At 28.8% G+C, this 18170-nt stretch overlaps 3 protein-coding genes across 4 annotated transcripts in view; 2 read left to right on the top strand and 1 right to left on the bottom strand.

Moving 5' to 3' along the window:
- Window positions 1-18170, top strand: part of LOC123291107 — an 827916-nt gene that overhangs the window by 449831 nt on the left and 359915 nt on the right. The window lies entirely within an intron of this gene.
- LOC123291105 (zinc finger protein 239-like) lies at window positions 851-2585 on the top strand. Its single transcript, XM_044871561.1, has one exon. It carries the CDS (start codon window positions 901-903, stop codon window positions 1903-1905), a length of 1005 nt encoding a protein of 334 aa, XP_044727496.1. The 5' UTR covers window positions 851-900; the 3' UTR covers window positions 1906-2585.
- LOC123290817 (protein Skeletor, isoforms B/C) overlaps window positions 6346-18170 on the bottom strand; it is a gene marked incomplete at its 3' end in the record, with an annotated part of 18444 nt that continues 6619 nt past the window's right edge. Inside the window, exons 2-9 of the mRNA XM_044871152.1 lie at window positions 13773-13799; window positions 9912-10122; window positions 9499-9846; window positions 9227-9401; window positions 8779-9157; window positions 8216-8506; window positions 7899-8153; window positions 6346-6602 (exon numbers count right to left, since the gene is read on the bottom strand). Of these exons, the coding sequence (XP_044727087.1) occupies window positions 6346-6602; window positions 7899-8153; window positions 8216-8506; window positions 8779-9157; window positions 9227-9401; window positions 9499-9846; window positions 9912-10122; window positions 13773-13799 (1943 nt within the window). The remainder of the gene's footprint in view (window positions 6603-7898; window positions 8154-8215; window positions 8507-8778; window positions 9158-9226; window positions 9402-9498; window positions 9847-9911; window positions 10123-13772; window positions 13800-18170) is intronic.

The following is an 18170-nucleotide window of genomic DNA, read 5'->3' as shown; positions in this document are numbered from 1 at the left end:
AAAATGACGCAAAAAGACCTATTTTTAGCGTTAAATTAAATTTAAAAATAATGGAGATAGACTCCGGGAGTGGAAGTTATTATTGGAATTTCCTTATTTTTAATAATATTTTTTGTTCAATTATTTAAATATTAAAATTTTGTGAAATAATGGCGAAAAACGCAATCTCTTTTTTTCACCTTTAATTGTTTGTATTTACTTTAATTTAACTTTTGCAATTTTTATGTGCTGGAAAACGCTTCCGGAACATTTTTCTAGACATCATTCCGAATCCAACGAGCTATCACACGTATTTTTATGACCAGTATTTTTTGAACTTGTTGACTAGACTATGCAAGGTAAAAAAATTAAAGGGGTAATTAAAGAGTAGAATGGATTCTTTAAAAAACTGCCTGATTTAATAAAAAAATGTGCAGTTTTTCTTGTAAATCATGAAAAGCATAAAACATAATATTCGTAGTGCTATCTACGGGAGTATAACTGAACTAATTGTACAGACATCTTTAATTACCATAGTAGTTGCTAGCGGTGCCTGGTGCTCAAAAAATGTTACTAAAACCCATTTATTACATGCATGAATTTTATATTCCATTATATTATTGTATTGTAATTATATTAAATTACTCAAAGAACAGAAGAATTCCGCCATTTGCATCGTTTACACAGTTTTTGCTCGTGAAATTTTCGAGTATTTCTTAGTACTTAGTGATATTTATTTGTGATTAAAAGTGATTGTTTGTGGCACGTTGTTTACGGGGTATAATTATCGTTGTGTTTAATAGATAGCAGTAATTTTTAAATAATAATAATAATAATAATAATAACAATAATAATAATAATTATTGGTGTACTAACTGTCATCATATTTTAATACCAACCTAATAAATATAAATAAATATTATGTGTGCATATATAAATAGTGCTTACCTTCAACCTGAAATAATTATGATTAAAAAAGAGGATTCGGAATCTTTTGATGCAAATCGATTTCAACAACTTCGAAATAGTATTGAAACTTATAATCATACACCGCCCACTCCTCCCGAACCAACACCGCCTAAGCAAAATTTACCAGTGTTGAAGTTATTTCATTGTAGTACATGCAGTAAAAGTTTTGCAACGAATGAAGGTTTAAAACAGCATCAAAGAATTCATACAAATGAAAAACTATTTGAATGTAATATTTGCCAAAAATCATTTTCAGTATCCGCAAATTTAAAACATCATGAACGTATTCATACGGGAGAACGTCCCTATAAATGTAATGTCTGTGAAAAAAGTTTTTCCCAGATGAACTATTTAAAAACTCATGAACGGATCCACACTGGTGATAAACCATTCGCTTGTAACGAATGTGGAAAATCATTTTTAAATGCAACAAATTTAAAACATCATATTCGTGTCCATACCGGTGAAAAACCGTATCAATGTAATGTGTGCTACAAAATATTTTCAGTTGCCGCAAATCTAAAACATCATATTCGTACCCATACCGGCGAAAAACCGTATAAATGTAACTACTGTACAAAAGCATTTTCGGTGGCAGCAAACTTAAAATTACATGAACGAACCCATACTGGTGAAAAACCGTATCAGTGTACGATATGTAATAAAACGTTTTCAGTTGCTGCGAATTTAAAATTGCATGCACGAGTACATACTGGGGAAAAACCATTTCAATGTACAACCTGTAATAAAACGTTTGCTGTATCAGCAAATTTAAAATTACATGCACGAGTACATACTGGAGAGAAACCGTTTACGTGTAATGTTTGTAGTAAAACGTTTGCAACGTCGGCGAATTTAAAATTGCATGGGAAAACGCATCAACCAAGTGAAAGTAAAATACCTCCCCCGACTTCTGCGTTTCAGCCTACTTTGATTGGACATACACCGTATTTTTAAAAACAAAAATATGTTTATCATAAAAGTTAAAATTGTTTATGCAATATCTTTTCTATTATTGAGTAATTAATTAGTTATTAAGAATGTTATACAGGAGATTCTAAATTTATGCGAAAAATTTATAAACTTATTATTTGAATAATTTCTATTTAATTAATAACAGCAATTAGATTATTTTAGATTCCTTAATAAGGGTTAGATTTTCTCCCGAGAAGTTTATAAAAGTTGTACAGACAGAAATATAAAAAAAAAAACTTAATTTTAACCCTTGCTATTCTAAGTTAAGTTTGATTGCTTCTGAAATACAGAAATAAGAATAAACCAAGAAAAGGAGATTTAATTAGCATCACGATTCTCCAAAGCCCTATCTCCATATTTCTTAACGCGCTTCTCTTTTCCTCAAATTACCAAAAAATCACCTTTTTTTTTTTGTTACATCGATTCGGGTTGGCAAATGGTTATCAGATTAGCCCCATTTATGCATTTTAAAGTTGCCATTGCAGTAGAGAATTGCTATTATAAAATGCATTGATTTATTTTTCTTTCTGTTTGTCAAAATCCATAAAAACGTTTACAGCGGTTTCCCATAAATAAATAAAATTTTACACTGGAATTGAACACACTATCCACAATTGGGAATGAGGAAATCAAGTTACAAAAAACCATTCTCTGTTTAATAACCCTGCTCTCAATATTCATTTTTTCTTCTAACATGTTATGTCTTGTTAATTTTTCTTCTTAATAAAATTGGCAAACTAATTAGAAAATATAAAATATTAATTCAGGAACTTAATTGTTTATCACTTTAAGACTGTTTAAACGGTTTTATAAAAAAGTGTAACTCTATACAAAAATCGGTTCAAAAAATCGTTTTTGAACATTTTCAAGAGTTAAAGAGCGATCAAAATAGTTAAATTTAGATGAGAATATTGGATTTGGTTTATGTTTAAGAAAATTCTTACAAGTAAACGATTGTTAAATTCTGTAAATCTTAATTTTCTTAACTGATGCATTTGAAAATTTAATAATTTTCATAGTAAATGTTGTATTATATATGAAAAGTTTACGTGAAATTTATTCATATTTTCAAATGTTTTGCACATGTTTAGAATCATACCGTATGCTAATCAATTTTGATAAAAATAGGTTAACATATTTTTATTACGTAAACGTTTTTTAAATACAGTATTTACCTCAAAACTATGTGCGCATTGGTAAAAATTATAAATTTAATCAAAATTTATTTAATATAGCCAATTCAATATTGATATTTTGTAGTTAGGAAAATAATTTTTCCTATTTTATAAATTTTGGGGCGAAAAATATTATTTTGGATAAAGTACTACTTAAGTAAAATTATCAGCATTGGTAAAAATTGTAAATTTTATAAAAAAATTATTTAATATAGCCGATTCAATATTCATATTTTGTAGTTAGGAAAATAATTTTTCCTATTTTATAAATTTTGTGGCGAAAAATATTATTTTGGGTAAAGTACTACTTTATGAGTTTGACGAAAATCGAAATAAGATCCTAATTTGAATAAATCAGGAGGTATAACTGAAAATTTTTATCAATTCGTATTTATAAACTTTAAAAACAATTTTCGTAACAGCAAAATATGACACTGCCAACAAGGAAAGTGGAATAACATTTTAAAAACGAAATTAAGCCATTTTTTTTTTACAATTAAATTAATTTTGTGAAGTTAAATATTGTTCATGTTGACATTTCATTTTCACAAAATAGTCACTAAAAAAATTATTAACTAAAATAACAACACATTATTTATTATATCTGTTTAAATAGCAAATGAAACAAATGCTGTTTTACTGTAAAGTAATTTATTGTATATTTTCTAAATCATTAATTTTTATTTCACTTTCTGCGGTTTTGATCAGTGAATTTTCATATTTTTAAAGCTGTTATCATAAATGAAATAAAACATTGATTGTATTTAATTTGAAATGTTTTTTTATACAAATAAATTAATTCGTCCAGAAAATAGTTTTTAAAATCAGCCCTTACAACAATAAATTTTAGTTTGGCTGATATTAGTGTTCGTAACTTGTTGTTGACTTAGATAGTTGCTTTAATCTTCAGGCGTTTTTATAAGTCTAAAACCACTGTTGTACTCCAGGTCTGAAAACTCCGGAAAAATATCAGAACTATATGAATCAGTCGCTATTTATATCGATTTCACAATCCTCAAAATAGCAGCGTTATCGTTAAAATGTTAATTGCCTACAACAATCGATCCATCTTTTTACTCAATTTTATAGAGAGATTTCTGGCTTTGTGTACATAGCTTTGGTGTAAATATACGCATACGCATAATAAATCTACTTGGAAGATATATAAGTAGCGGTTTCTTACAATTATGAGAAAGTCTAGAGAGAGTTTTTTAGGTTTATTTTTATAATAATATATTTTAGCCTGACGCCAGTCGCATTAAAATTGCTGTGATTTCTGTAAATAACATTTCTAGTTTACTTTTAAAATTTTTGCATTCATATTTGTTTTGAAAAAAGTATAAAGATTTGAATATTTTCCTTTCTGTTTATTTATTGCGATATAAAATATATACTGATAAATGACGTACTGTATTGGTTCGCCACTTTAGCTTCAAGAAGAAACATTTTTTTAAAAGAATCGGGAATCTAATCTGCATAGACTGTTGTTTAACAGCCTTTCTCCACTCAAAATATATATAAATGTCGACCCTATTTTGTTCAATTTAGTTTTAATTTGGTATTCTCAATCTTTGTAAATAAATAATGCGAAATCTTTTTTTCGAAATAAATGTGAATAAAAATTATCGGATATTGTTTTTGAAGGAATTTCAGCAACTGATTTGAATGGTGTCAGGGACAGATTGCTGGTTTATTTTTCCGTAAACAATTGAGCACATTATATTATTATTGTAAAATTAGAGTCATGGGCGTACTCACGCCAAGAAGCAGGCCAAAATAGAAATTTTGGCCTAGTAGGGGGCAAATCAAAAGTTTTTGCCAAAGTTTCATAAATTCAACATTATTCTTATTCAACGTACTTAGCCAATTTAGTCCAGATTCATGGGAAGCAGCAACCCTGACCTACTCTGTTACACCCATGAATGGAGCTAATGCAGGCAATATGATAAAACGCAAAAAAATTAAACGGCGTTGTTTAAAACTTTCTTAAACATAGAATTTAAGAGATTCCTATTTATTATTGTTAATCAAAAAGTACTATTAAAATACTATTTCAATACATTATACATATTTTAATTTATCGAGTGGTCTCTGAATCCGTTCATATAATAATACGTTACGCTGTATAATTAACATATTATTGATTCCACTTTCGTCTTTCCTGCCACTAAGTTTTTAAACGGACAGTGGATCAGCTTTAAAAACAATGAAGAAATAAAATTAAAAATTGCTTCCCTTCCAGGCGTACAAGGCGTAGGTATATCTTGGAGAGTCTCCACATAGTTGGCAATATTATTATTAAATAACTAAATAAATTTAAACTCCAATGTTGATATTTGACTCGAAAAATTCAAGTAGCACAAATTTGAAAATTAATCTATGTAAAAAAATTTCATCTACTGGTGATCACTCGAAGTATTAATATTCCTATATTTTAAATATATATTAAAATTTATAAATCTAATGTCGAATAATCTAATCTATATAAATTGTACTTTAAGATTAGAAAATATTTTATGGGATGTTACATGAATGTATCTAATTTTGAATAATCAAAAACAATATTTTTTAATTGTTATTTTGTTGTACTGCCTGATTGCTTCAAACTATTATTTTTACAAGGAAGGAGAATGAGATTACATTTATTGAGACTCCATGCATAAGCTACATTATTTTGATGTTCAATAGCCTGTTTCAAACTTTGCATTACCGGAGTAAAATTTGAGCAAAAATAGTTTTCAAAGTACACGATTTTATTGGATTAAAAATATATTTTTTTAAACTATCTATATAAGATTATCTTGAAGCGCTCCTGTTCAAAATTGTAATCGCCATTGTGTGTTTATTATATTTCAATAGTTATCGTATCAATGTCTCAAGTTTTTATAAATGGATGATAAATAGATGAAGTAAAAAAAATTTTTCTTTACTTTTTAGTACAGTAAAAGCTTGTATTTAAAGAAGACTGAGAGACCTGAATAGGAAAAAATTTAAAAATTTCTAATTCAGAAATTCTTTAAATAAATTCAAATACATCCCTGAAACATCCTTTAAAATACTTATAGATGTAGTGCACAATAAATATGTAGTGTTTATGATTAATATCTGGAAATTTTTTGTGAAAATTCGTTTAAAAAATAAGAATATACTATATACATATTATTTTAGATTATATTTTATTTGATATTTATGTTAAAAAGTATTTAAAAAAATAAAAAATTATTGATAAATTTAATATTAATATTATTTGTGAGTTGCATGAGGATGCTATGGACCTTGTATAACTATCCACAATATGAATTTTCCATCCCATATTTGAGTGTGTAAATGAATTGTAATAGACAACATCGGGCCATGATGTATTTGGGGTTACTTCCAACATGGCGGGACTACCGCTTTCACACGTCCATACCAATGTTCGATTATATTTTTGGAATGTTGGAAAATCATCATCTAAACGGCGATCCTTGCTTTCACGATGTTTTGCTAAGCACAATGGGCCACCTAAAAAAGAAAATAATTTCTTCAAATAGGTGTAAAAAAATTACTAAATTAATATTTCCCCCTTTCTCAATCAACTTTTCCCCTTTCTCATTCCGAAATATTGCTTTACACGGCTATTATGGCTTTGACCCCCCCTCTAAAAGATTTAGAACTTGAAATGAGGTTTTTCATTTAAATAAAAATCTAAATCATAAAGGAGTACAGATGGTCAAAGCCATAATAACCGCAAAAAACAGTATTTCGGCATAAGAAAGGGGTAAAATTGATATCCCCCACACGCGCATCCACGAAGCGATTGCGGACATATGTTAATAAAACATTTTTTTCATAAAATTGACTGAAGAATATTTTCTTAAAATTTTTTGAACTTATGGTAATCCTTTCACTGACTAAAAGTAAACTGTGCACTTTTTACACAAAGATAATTAAAGCAAGAAAAGATTTCTTGAATTAACGATCTCAATACTTAATTCAATAAAATAAGTATTTGACTTCTTAAAAATTAAATTATAACAAGAAAATGTTGTCTTAAAACAAAGTATTTACTTGCTTCCTTAACAAATTTTCCTGCATGTACTTTTTTTCGGTTAATTATTTATTTTTTAATAAATTTCACGGTAAAGTATAATATTGAAACATGATTCTTTATTTATACGATAGACAAAGACTTAAACTATTATAAAAAAATCATTTTCTCTTGTAATATAATATTTTTTTAATTAACATTAGCGGCGAAAGGACCTTCTTATAAAACTTTTATATTCGTATATGTGTTTTGTAATTGGTTGCATTATAAGAGAAGATTTTCAAACCACGTAGGAATATAAGTGAACATAGAAACATGAAATCACCATGGTAAGTGTTCTGATTCTAAAGTACTTACTTTTCTTACATATTTTACTAAGGTAAAAGTACATTGTTACGGGATAGTACGTAAATACGGGAGTTTTTTTGTTTTAATCAAAAAATATTAAACAAGAAATAAATTTTTAATTTTAAACAATAACACAGTTAATCAATTGAATACCCGCTCCGATTGAAAAACTCGCCGATCGGTTCACACATGTTAGATGATAATAGTACATTGTAAAGGATTTTTAAGTTTACTGGTAAGTTTATATTTAAGAATGTTAAAACATTAAATAAATAAATAAATTGTTTTAAAGCTTTTTCAAATTATTTTAATTTTTTATTTTTAAAAAATTATCGTTTTTATGATTTCCGTAATCATGTTCTTAAATCTAGTGATGTGAAATGTAGAGAAGATTTTTTGTTAACAAACTTTTTGTTACTTACTGGCAGTTGGTTTTGGACGACCTCGCCTGGTGAATTCGACACCAGCTAAAACACGAACTCTGCCTTGTGCTAAATCTGTAAGTCTATCAAACCCACCATGGGGCTCGTCGGTAATAATAAAAGGATGATATAATTCGGCACTATGTGGATTGTTGCCACCAAAAACTCGGAAGACATAAGTCAAACCACGTCGTAACCACAATTCAGGTACTAAATATCCATTTATATACCATGCTAAGGCGGTTGAAGTTTGCCCTTAAATTAAAAAAATCATTTTATTCTAATAAGATTACAATTAATAAAAAAAAAAGTTTTACCTGTAATTCCCTGGTAACCACGTTTACCAGCTGATGGACCTAATGTAGCCACAAAAGTACGTATTGTGCGATCGAATATTTGTGCTTTTTCCCAAGGTTCACGAAGTACGGAATTTGATCGTGTGAATGAAAAACAATTTGATTCTGGCTCTTTTCGGTTAAAATCAATTTTTATATTCCCTTTCGGGTAAATGTCATGGAAAGTGGGTTCTTTATTATCGTCTAGACGTCCAATTGCCCAAATAACGTAGCTGGGTCTATCCAACGGATATTCTTTATCACCTGGATCGGCTACAATAAAGAATTTTGAATTAGTTGACGTATTTTTTAGAAATTGTTTTTGGAATTGTTCCCGTATAATAATTTTGAAAAAAGCTTTTAGTTTAATTCATCGAACTTGAACACAAAAACTTTAATCCTACATGAGTCATCAAATTTCTGAAATTAATCATAGCTGATTTTTGCTTGGCAACTTATGGTCAGAAAATTGTAATGTCAAGCGGATTACACCGGCAGGCATGTTATATAAGAACTGTATTTAAACTCTTTAACAAAATACGTACGTGATATTAAGCTCCGACGATATGTGATAAAATTTATCCCATTTTCTCGAGTGGCAGTATGCAATTGGTTACTATCTTGCCCACCTACAACGTCATCCTTACATACACCCTTATATTGTCCCAATACTTGGCCACACGGTGCCAATGCTGTAATGTTGTAATCCGCAGCTACACCGAGATATCCATCAATGTAGGCAATTGTAACGTCAGCACCTAACATTTGGCTTTTTTCATTGGAACCAGAAAGCCCAAACGCCATATACTCATCTTCGGCAACTTGACCAGCTAATTCAATTGTGATAGCTGGTCCAAATATCTCCCAAGATACTTGCAAGTCTTTGTGAAGTTGTAAACAATTTGGTAGAGATTTCACATGTTTCTGGATAAAAAATATAAGGAATTAATTAACTATCAAAAATTTTCTTTATAAGAATTTTGTTCTTCTTACCGTGATTTTGATAAGTGAAGGTGGGACATTCAATCCATCTGGAATATTTATTGATCCATAGTTTTCACGAGTTTCTACATCATAAATACTTAACCAATCAATTTCGAAAACCGTTATATCACCTGGTAATTCCAAAATAACTTCTTCTGAACTGTATGCTCTTAAATTATCCACGCTGAAAAAATGAACTATGATGGGTCTACTCTTAAGTAAATAAAATAATCTACAACCAAGCAAAAATGAACAAGATAATTATTAAGAATTTTACTTACTACCCTCTTTCATCCGGTACACGATTTCCTTTCGATGAAGGTTGTGGTCCAACACCAATCCAAAAATAAGTTTCTTTTCCCTTACCATCGTATGTAAATTCTGGGATACGTATAGTTTTTGCATCCAGTATTTCTACCGTACCAGAGTTAACATTATGCAACTTGCCATTTAATTGGGAAATTTTTTGAAACGATGGTGGTTCGAATTCTTCTGGAATATAAATATCACCAAAAGTATTCTGTGTTTGAATATCGTAGACAGCAAACCATTTAATTTCAGTAATTTTTTTCCCTTCAGGTAATGTTAACGTAAAATCTTTGTTAAAATATCGGTCCAAGACATTTGTCCTGTTATAATTACAAAAAAAAAATTGTATTATTTAATGATTATTTTTGTAGTTTAGGGTACTCACTTGCCATATTCATCAGGAACTATAAAACCTTGAGGTCCAGGTCGATTCGAAGCACCGGCCCAAAAAAAAGTATCAATTCCATTACCGTCATAATTAAATGCTTCTAATAGTAATGTATAGTCATCTACAGCGTAAATATCACCAGATACTTGATGATGGTAGGAATTGATTTTCCCTAAATATTTTCCTTTGTATATTTCATCATCTTCAGCTGAAAATATAATATCGCATTTTTAAATTTAATTTTACGGGCAAGGCAAGAAATTTTAGTGACTTCGTTAGAGTTTATCTAATCGAATTTAAAGCGATTTGAGAGAAATATTTATGCACTCGTTTGTGATTTTTACGACCAACGATTTGAAATTATTACTTGGTCTGAGTCACCAACAGAAAATTAATATTAAACTGTCCCTCAAACGCCATGGATTTTATTCAAAAGCTGTTCAAATAAAATAAAAAGATAGCCTTTCACGGCTACTCTTTCTTGCAAGTTAAGCGTGAAAAAAGGTTGTAGACAAGATGAATTGTTAGTGTATACAGGATGGGCATCAATACAAAAGAAAAACGTAGCCACACATTCCTGCAAGAAGGCGTCTATATGTTTAATAACAATCAACAAATATAACAGCGTCTACTACTATTGTTTATAATTTGGAAAAAAATTTAGTTTATAATTTAGAAAAAATTATGAAATAGCTATGCACATCACACACTTAAAACTGCGTCAGAGGCAAAATTCACGGCGTTTAATCTTACAGGAATGCGAGCGCGTCTTTTTGCGTTCCATGCTACATACTTTTTCGAGCTTACTCCTTACCGCAGGATTTGCGGATTTAATCAGTCTAATTTATAACTTTTTAAAGTAGCATAATGTGTAGGTACTCCTACGGTCAGATGAAACAATTTTTTTTATTCAGATAACTTGTATTTCCCGTTATGGCTGTGTGACTGTTATTTAATTAACTTTTTGCCTTTTAAAAGTAAAAACACATGGAATCAAAAGGAATATTTTGAAATTAATTATTATATCCACTTTTAATTACATTTAGAATTATTGCATAATTAAATAAAATTATCATAAAAATAAGTGTCTAACTAGCAAATGATTAAAATCAAGGAAATTGAAATAAAATAAAAAAGTTACTGTTAAACATAAGTAGAGGTACTTTCTCCTCTAACTGCAATATTAGTGAAACCGGTGTGAATATTTCATGGTCACGCTGCCATAAGTAATTAGGTTTGGAGGCCATCATATTATATTTAAAAGAATTTTTCTTGTCCATATTATTTTTAAATGTTAGGCTATCTTAAATATTTATTAACTTATTCAAGTGGAAGTTAATAAAAGCACCTTTGAAATCATTGAAGTATCACGATAATGAGTATTGATTTTAAAACAAGGTATTTCGAGAAAATATATGCATAGTTGAATTTCAGTGGAAGGTTGAAAGTTAGCAACGAAGAAGTCCTATTAAATTAATAAATTAACATTCTTATTTTGAGTAGAGAAACGCCGTATAAAAACCCATTCGCCTGGGTAAAACGGTGTACTTTAATTATTTGAATTGGATCACAGGATAAGGCCTGGAATAAAAGGTGTGATAAATAATTTTAAAAAATTTACAAAAAGATGAAGGGTACTTTAGTTTGAGTTTCCAAAAATTCGAGTTTAGTATTAGTATCTAAAAGGTCATGAAGAATCGAATTTAATTACTCCCTTTCCTTTCCTCTCTAACTCCTCGCGTGGGCAAAGAGAAATTTTATGAGTTTTCATTTATATAATGACTAGAATAATCCAGCAAAACGACCAGGTAACCGGCAGGACCTAATATAATAATAGTTTTGTGTAGTAATGTAGTTTATTAGTTATTACTGCAATAAAAGTATTAAAGAAAAAATTTTCTAATGAGCTCCCAATCTTGCTTTTTAAAAAGTTCAAGATAGCAATGATTACTTTTATTGAAAATTAATTTGAATCTGATAACGACTTTCTGAATTTATATCGCACGAAATACCTGAGGAGAGATTTTATTCAATTGTTTAAAACCAATGGTACGCTGCACCATGGTGTGTAAAAATGACGTCTTTGATTTTGATTACTTCCTTACGGAATCGAAGACATTTTTTATATTTTATATGTACAATGCATATATCTGATTCGTTCTTTTGGTCCCGCTAATACGATTAGTTTAAAATAAATGCATTGAAAAAGTGTAAATTAATAATACAGTAGTGCCGTATCGCAGGATTTTGCACCTTGCACTCGGTGTAATAGTGTAACTGGGGTACAAATAAAATTAACAATTAACGTTTTCTGACGTTGAATTCAAAATTAGCAGTGGAACACAGTTGATGATATCACAATTTTCGTATTTTCTCGAGTGGATCGATCCACTCACTCAATCCACCTCCCCGACCTGCTCTGGTAAAGGGGAATGATGAAAATATAAGACTTCTTAAAATACTATATGTTTGCTTGCAACTGCCTCATAGGTGCTGATAAGTCCGGAGGCCTGATCCATAAATTGAAAAGTATACTTTAGACCAATGTATCTATCCAAGAAAACATTAAGCACACTGTATAATAAGATGTAATATTTCATTTTTTGAGGTGAGTAAGTAATTTATTAAATATTCATTATCTGATTCATCAATGAAATACCATAAACCAATAATGCATAAACGATTTTTCCTAAATATTTCAGTATTAAAGAAATTGTAAAATTTCTTTTGATAATAGATAATTAATTCTCTTCTTAAAACCAATTATCAGATTTTGTATAATAAATTTAAATTATTTTGTTGAGAGTAAATAACTTTAATTATAAACGAGTACCTCTAGTTATTTCTCACAAAAAGAAATTAAAAACACTTTCTCTTTGTTTAATTTTAATAAACCATTATTAAAAGTTACTAATTTTTGAATTTAATTTCTTCCATATGTAAAAATTTATTTAAATGTTTAAGACTAAAAACCTCCAATATGGCAATATTACCATTCAATCACATTATTTGTAGGTCCAGTTTAAGGCTATTTGTTATAAAGGTCCTTGTTTTTATCTACAAATATTACATGAAACGAAGCCCCACTTCATATTTGCAAATGAATTTTTTTTAAACTAGTTTAATCAACTATAATAGACTTGATTTTTATAAATATGTAGTGGGGTACGTATGAAAATTTTTGGGTGTAACTCCTGTTTATTTCTTGTAATGAAAATGTATTTTTTCTTTCATATATTGACCTCTCTCGTTTGATGAAAAATTCTACCGCCGTTTTACTTAATACTGTTTCATCAAACCCCCAAAAGGAAAATCCTTTCGCATGTCAATTAAGTTCAGAGTATGCATATATGATTAAGTTAAGATATAGGCTCTTCTGTCTACCCCCAGGGTAGAATCATTTCTCTTCAAATCAATTTAAACACTGAAATCTTTCGATTTCTGTGTAGTTCGCCTATACTAGGTTTCCAGGATTACTGAAAATCACATATTTTAAGCTTATAAATTATGAACCGATATGCGACCTTTATGCACAAATATGTAAATGCCGTTCTATAGTAAATATACTCAATCAGGAATAATCTATATAATCTACACTCAGCGAAAACAGGCAGCGTATAGCGTACCAAATTCTAAGTTCGAAATTCAAATATTCTGGGGGGAAAGAGTCTTGCTCCTATATAAATATACCGTGTGTGGTTTGTTAATTAAATATATTGGCTTGCTTTAGTATGAAAAACTTTATCATATGTCATTCTAATTGAATACCATATGATAAAGTTAAGCATTATCAGGTATTATTGGTATACATGCGGTTAAGGAAATTTTCGACAATGAATTATAAAATTAGAAATTTACCATAAATATAATTTCCACAATTAACAATAATTAACAATACTATAAAACATTTAAAATAGAACATATTGTTGATTTTATAAAAACTAAATTATTAGAAAAAATAACACAGAACTTTTTTAGAGAAATTTCTAAATATTTTATCACAATCACATCTTTTTAATTACTAATAAATAATCTCTTAATTAGAATAATCATTTAAAAATAATTAGAATTAAATTTTATTTCACCGGCATATTGTAATTTTGTATTAATTGTTTTAAATGAAAAACTTCGGTTTTTTTTGTTGTTGATTATTATAAAATCTTTGTTTTAATTTGTGTTTAGTCAGTAAGAAGGCGATGACTTTGTCCACTCTAGAGAGTATTTTGAACCACCACTACTACTACCAAAGAACCATCACCATGAGTCTTTTGTGTTTGGTAGAGAATGGTGGAGAGGAAAACTTCAAGTAACTGTGTGGTATGAGTTGATTTTATTTTATTTTTATGTTTAAAATATATTTTATAGATAACCAAATACGTATTGAATATTAATCAGGTATTGCTTTGTTTTTTAACATTGTTACCGGATTGTTTTGTATTGTCGTTTTTTAACGGAAAGAAACTTTTAAGAATCGAATGTTTCTAATATTACCTACTAATTAGCGACTGTCTATAATATTGCGTTTATTAATGATGAGGAAATACAAGACCACGAAGTCTTGGTAATCTTGATATTTTTCACACAATTATTATTCTCGATCTAAAATACAAGGGTGGTTTATTAAGCTACACTTTCCACCGCTACCGGTACATTCCAATTTAGACATAGGAATATCTAGCCAAAGCTGTAACAATAGAAACAATTGAGAACATAATTATCTGCAGAATGTTGTCTATACAGAAAGTCTATTGTTATTTAGAAGAATCATTAATTTCGAAATTTAGTACTCTGTATTGAGTAGATTGTCTTAGTTCTGTTGAAATTATTCATTTTAAATCTGTTTTTAATATAATTCAGTAAAAATTGACTAAAACTTATTACGAATGGAGTGTGCTTTTGATCTGACGGCAATAAAAAACAGTTTGATAATAATGACGGAAAAATCTGAAGACGATTGAATAAAAGCAAATCAAATGCGGTTGTAAAAGAAGCCTATTAGTCTGAATACGTATTATGAAATGAAATCAAATGAAAAATATCAAAAATTTAGGTTTATTTAAACAAGAATGAATTTTTTGATCCGAGTTATTAGTCTTGGTATTGTGACCATTGTACCCTTTTTTCGTCCAGGGTCTTAGTATTTTGACAATCTGATTCAGACGACTCTTCTTATCGAAGCGACCTAAGCTGATAAGAATCATTATTTAATACATCTGAGGCAAAATAATTCATTATAGCGAAGAAAAAGCGAAAAAAATGTGTCGATCTACCTAATTCAAATTGTTTATGCGCCAATCTTTTAAGCATTCCTATTTGCAACGTGCATAGATAAAATTTTTCATGAGCAACACCGTGTTTCTTTAAATTTTCCCCTATGTATTAAATAACGTAAATTTTGGGCATTTTAGTGTAATAGTGTAATTGTGTTACAGATAGAAATTTTTCTATTTATAATATTGGTAGATAATAAATTATGAAAAAAAAATTATTTCAAATTACTCAAAAATCTTCATTAGGTCCAAAAGACCCCATTTCATTAGGTTTTATAAGTCAAAAAAGCATATTTGGTCGAAAAAACGATAAAATGTTTATATAAAATATTAATAAAACGTCAAAAATTGGTCCCATTTTTGTGGAAACACTTGCAGTGCGTTTTACTTTCTATTAAAATATTAGTGTTTATGGTAATCTTTAAACTATAATTACCAAACCAAAGCTAGATATACCTTTTGTTATATCTAATGTTGTTCCTTTCTGTCTGTATACATATAATTCTGTGTGTGAATGTTGTATTACTTACTATCTGATACTCTATTACTTTACAATAATAAATAAAAAGTATTTACAGAATATCACAAACAAATGTAATTGTTTTTAAAATGAAAAGTGTAACGATAGCTCAAAATAGCTCTTTAGTTTACTTATTAAAGAAGCACTTTCACTCTAGATTTAAATTTTCATTATTTTGGTATATGTGTTAATCTATTTACCAAATTCGCACAAACTTAACATAATTCAACCTAACAAACCAATCAAAGTCAATCAAACAAATCAAATCGGATATTAAATTACAATGGGAATAATATAAAACTTATGAGGAGTATCATTAAAAATAAAAGTTAATATCGTAAAAAATAGCTGGGAGGACAGTGAGTTTTACATGCTATGCGACCCTCGAAATTGCGAAGTTTTCAGATGATTATCTCGCGATCTAACTGACTAAAAATTTTGCAACTTCGGGATTATGCAACATTTTTCTGAGTTTGTTGAAAAAATTGGCCAAATCTATCGACATTTTGAATCTCAATCTCATTTTGTTATGTTTTGTTGTCTGTTTTAACCTAATTTATACCATTATTTGAACTTTTGAGATACCTTGTATTTTTATTAAAATAAGGTTTATAATAATATATATTATACTTTAGTTTATACACAAAAGTGTAATTCTTGGAAATGCTCTTTTGACGACAAAATTACATTAGCTAGCTACCTAATATACATAGGTACGAACACAATACGATACGGTTGCATGTGCCCTCACTTGGTGTACACATATTTGAAACTCAGGTGACTTTACAACTAAGTTACAAAACCTTAAACTCTTTTTACATTATTACTTACGTTTGATACGCGATGTCGATGTCTGCATACAAACTTTATATAATATTTGTCTAGTCGCCTGTTGAAGTCTCCAATATATTTATATAATAATAATAATTCCTAATATGTATATAGTTCTATTTTAAAATAGACGTGTTTCTTTCGAATTATGAAAAGATTTATAGAAATCCAATTTTATTTTTACGCGTTAGATACTTTAATCACAGCAAAGCCATTCCAAAAAGTACTATATATAACAATAAGAGATTACTATTTGCATAATCATCGGTTTAAATATCCTTTTATTTAAAAATGTCGATAATTTTTTGTTCTCGAATAGCATTAAATCAGTTTTAAATAACATAAAAAAATTACATGAAATGATTATTTTTCGCGTAAAAACTCAATTAAGTCAACTCAATCTAAAACTATCACGTTATACCCCTCATTTATCCACCCTTTTGTTCACAATTTAATGGATTTAAATTTTTTGAAAATGAAGTTTCGCCCATGATACTCGCTGACATTGTAATTATCTGTAGGTCCAATCATTAAATTAACCTGATTTTTATAAATAAATTTCGATTTTTGCCCCAATTTCCTAGATCAGTTTTTTGTATTTTATAAATACGTATTTCGACTACCATGTAGTCATCATCAGTAAGAATTAGCTAGTCGTGATTACTCTTATTATGAATGTTACTCTTTGCTAATTTGGTGGCGGACTGCAACATGCTAATTTGGTGTGCAGTCCGCCACCAAATAGTCGAATAGTTTTTGAGATACGGACTAAAATCGATCCAAATATTGCGATATGTCAGAAACTTTTCAATAGAGGTAATATAAGACAGACGAAGAGAGACTCTCTATAATGATTAACCGTTTTGAGATCATATTACGGTTCTATGTTATTAATTCTATGACAAGTCACAATTTTTATCTTACTTTAACCTTCGACATGAAACAGTAGAGAATGATTCAAATTTTAATACCTATAAGATTTGGCCACTAGAAAGTACGAGAAAATATGAGTACCACTTCAAGAAAAGCATGAAGCATTTCATGAAGAAAAGTTTAATTGAACGTATTGTAAATATTTATAACCAAAAGAAATAAACAAAAATACCTATATATTTTCAAAACATGTTCTAATTGTTCTAACTAAAACTATACATAGTCATAGATCGATATATACATATATTTACGATATATTTTATATTATTTTGATAAATCAATTGAATACAATAGATATGAATCCACAGTTTAATGTGACATACATCCGGGTCAGCGATTTATTTGCTAAAATGTCAAAGAATTAAAAAAACTTTTGTTACTTTTATCCAACATAAATATCTATTATTATGGAGTCTAATCATGGTTGTTATTCTCGAGCAAAATGGTAGTAAAGTAAATGAAATTTTTTTTCTTCCAGTAGGTATAATGCCTACTCCTATCCATGGTATTAAAAAATATACAGAATTGATTACTGACAGCAGTCATAGAAGCGAACAACATTTCTTATAGCACATATGATAAAACACCGCATAATTTGACCTAAAATGAGTTTTGCATTTCGCCTAGGTACTCTATTAGACCAAGATCCCGGTGCCCCCAGACGTTACTTATTTTCTCATAAGAAATATAAATGGGATAAAG

Source organism: Chrysoperla carnea, chromosome 1 (genome assembly GCF_905475395.1).
Source record: "Chrysoperla carnea chromosome 1, inChrCarn1.1, whole genome shotgun sequence".
Taxonomy (NCBI): Eukaryota; Metazoa; Arthropoda; class Insecta; order Neuroptera; family Chrysopidae; genus Chrysoperla; species Chrysoperla carnea.
This window is presented reverse-complemented; position numbering and strand designations above follow the sequence as displayed.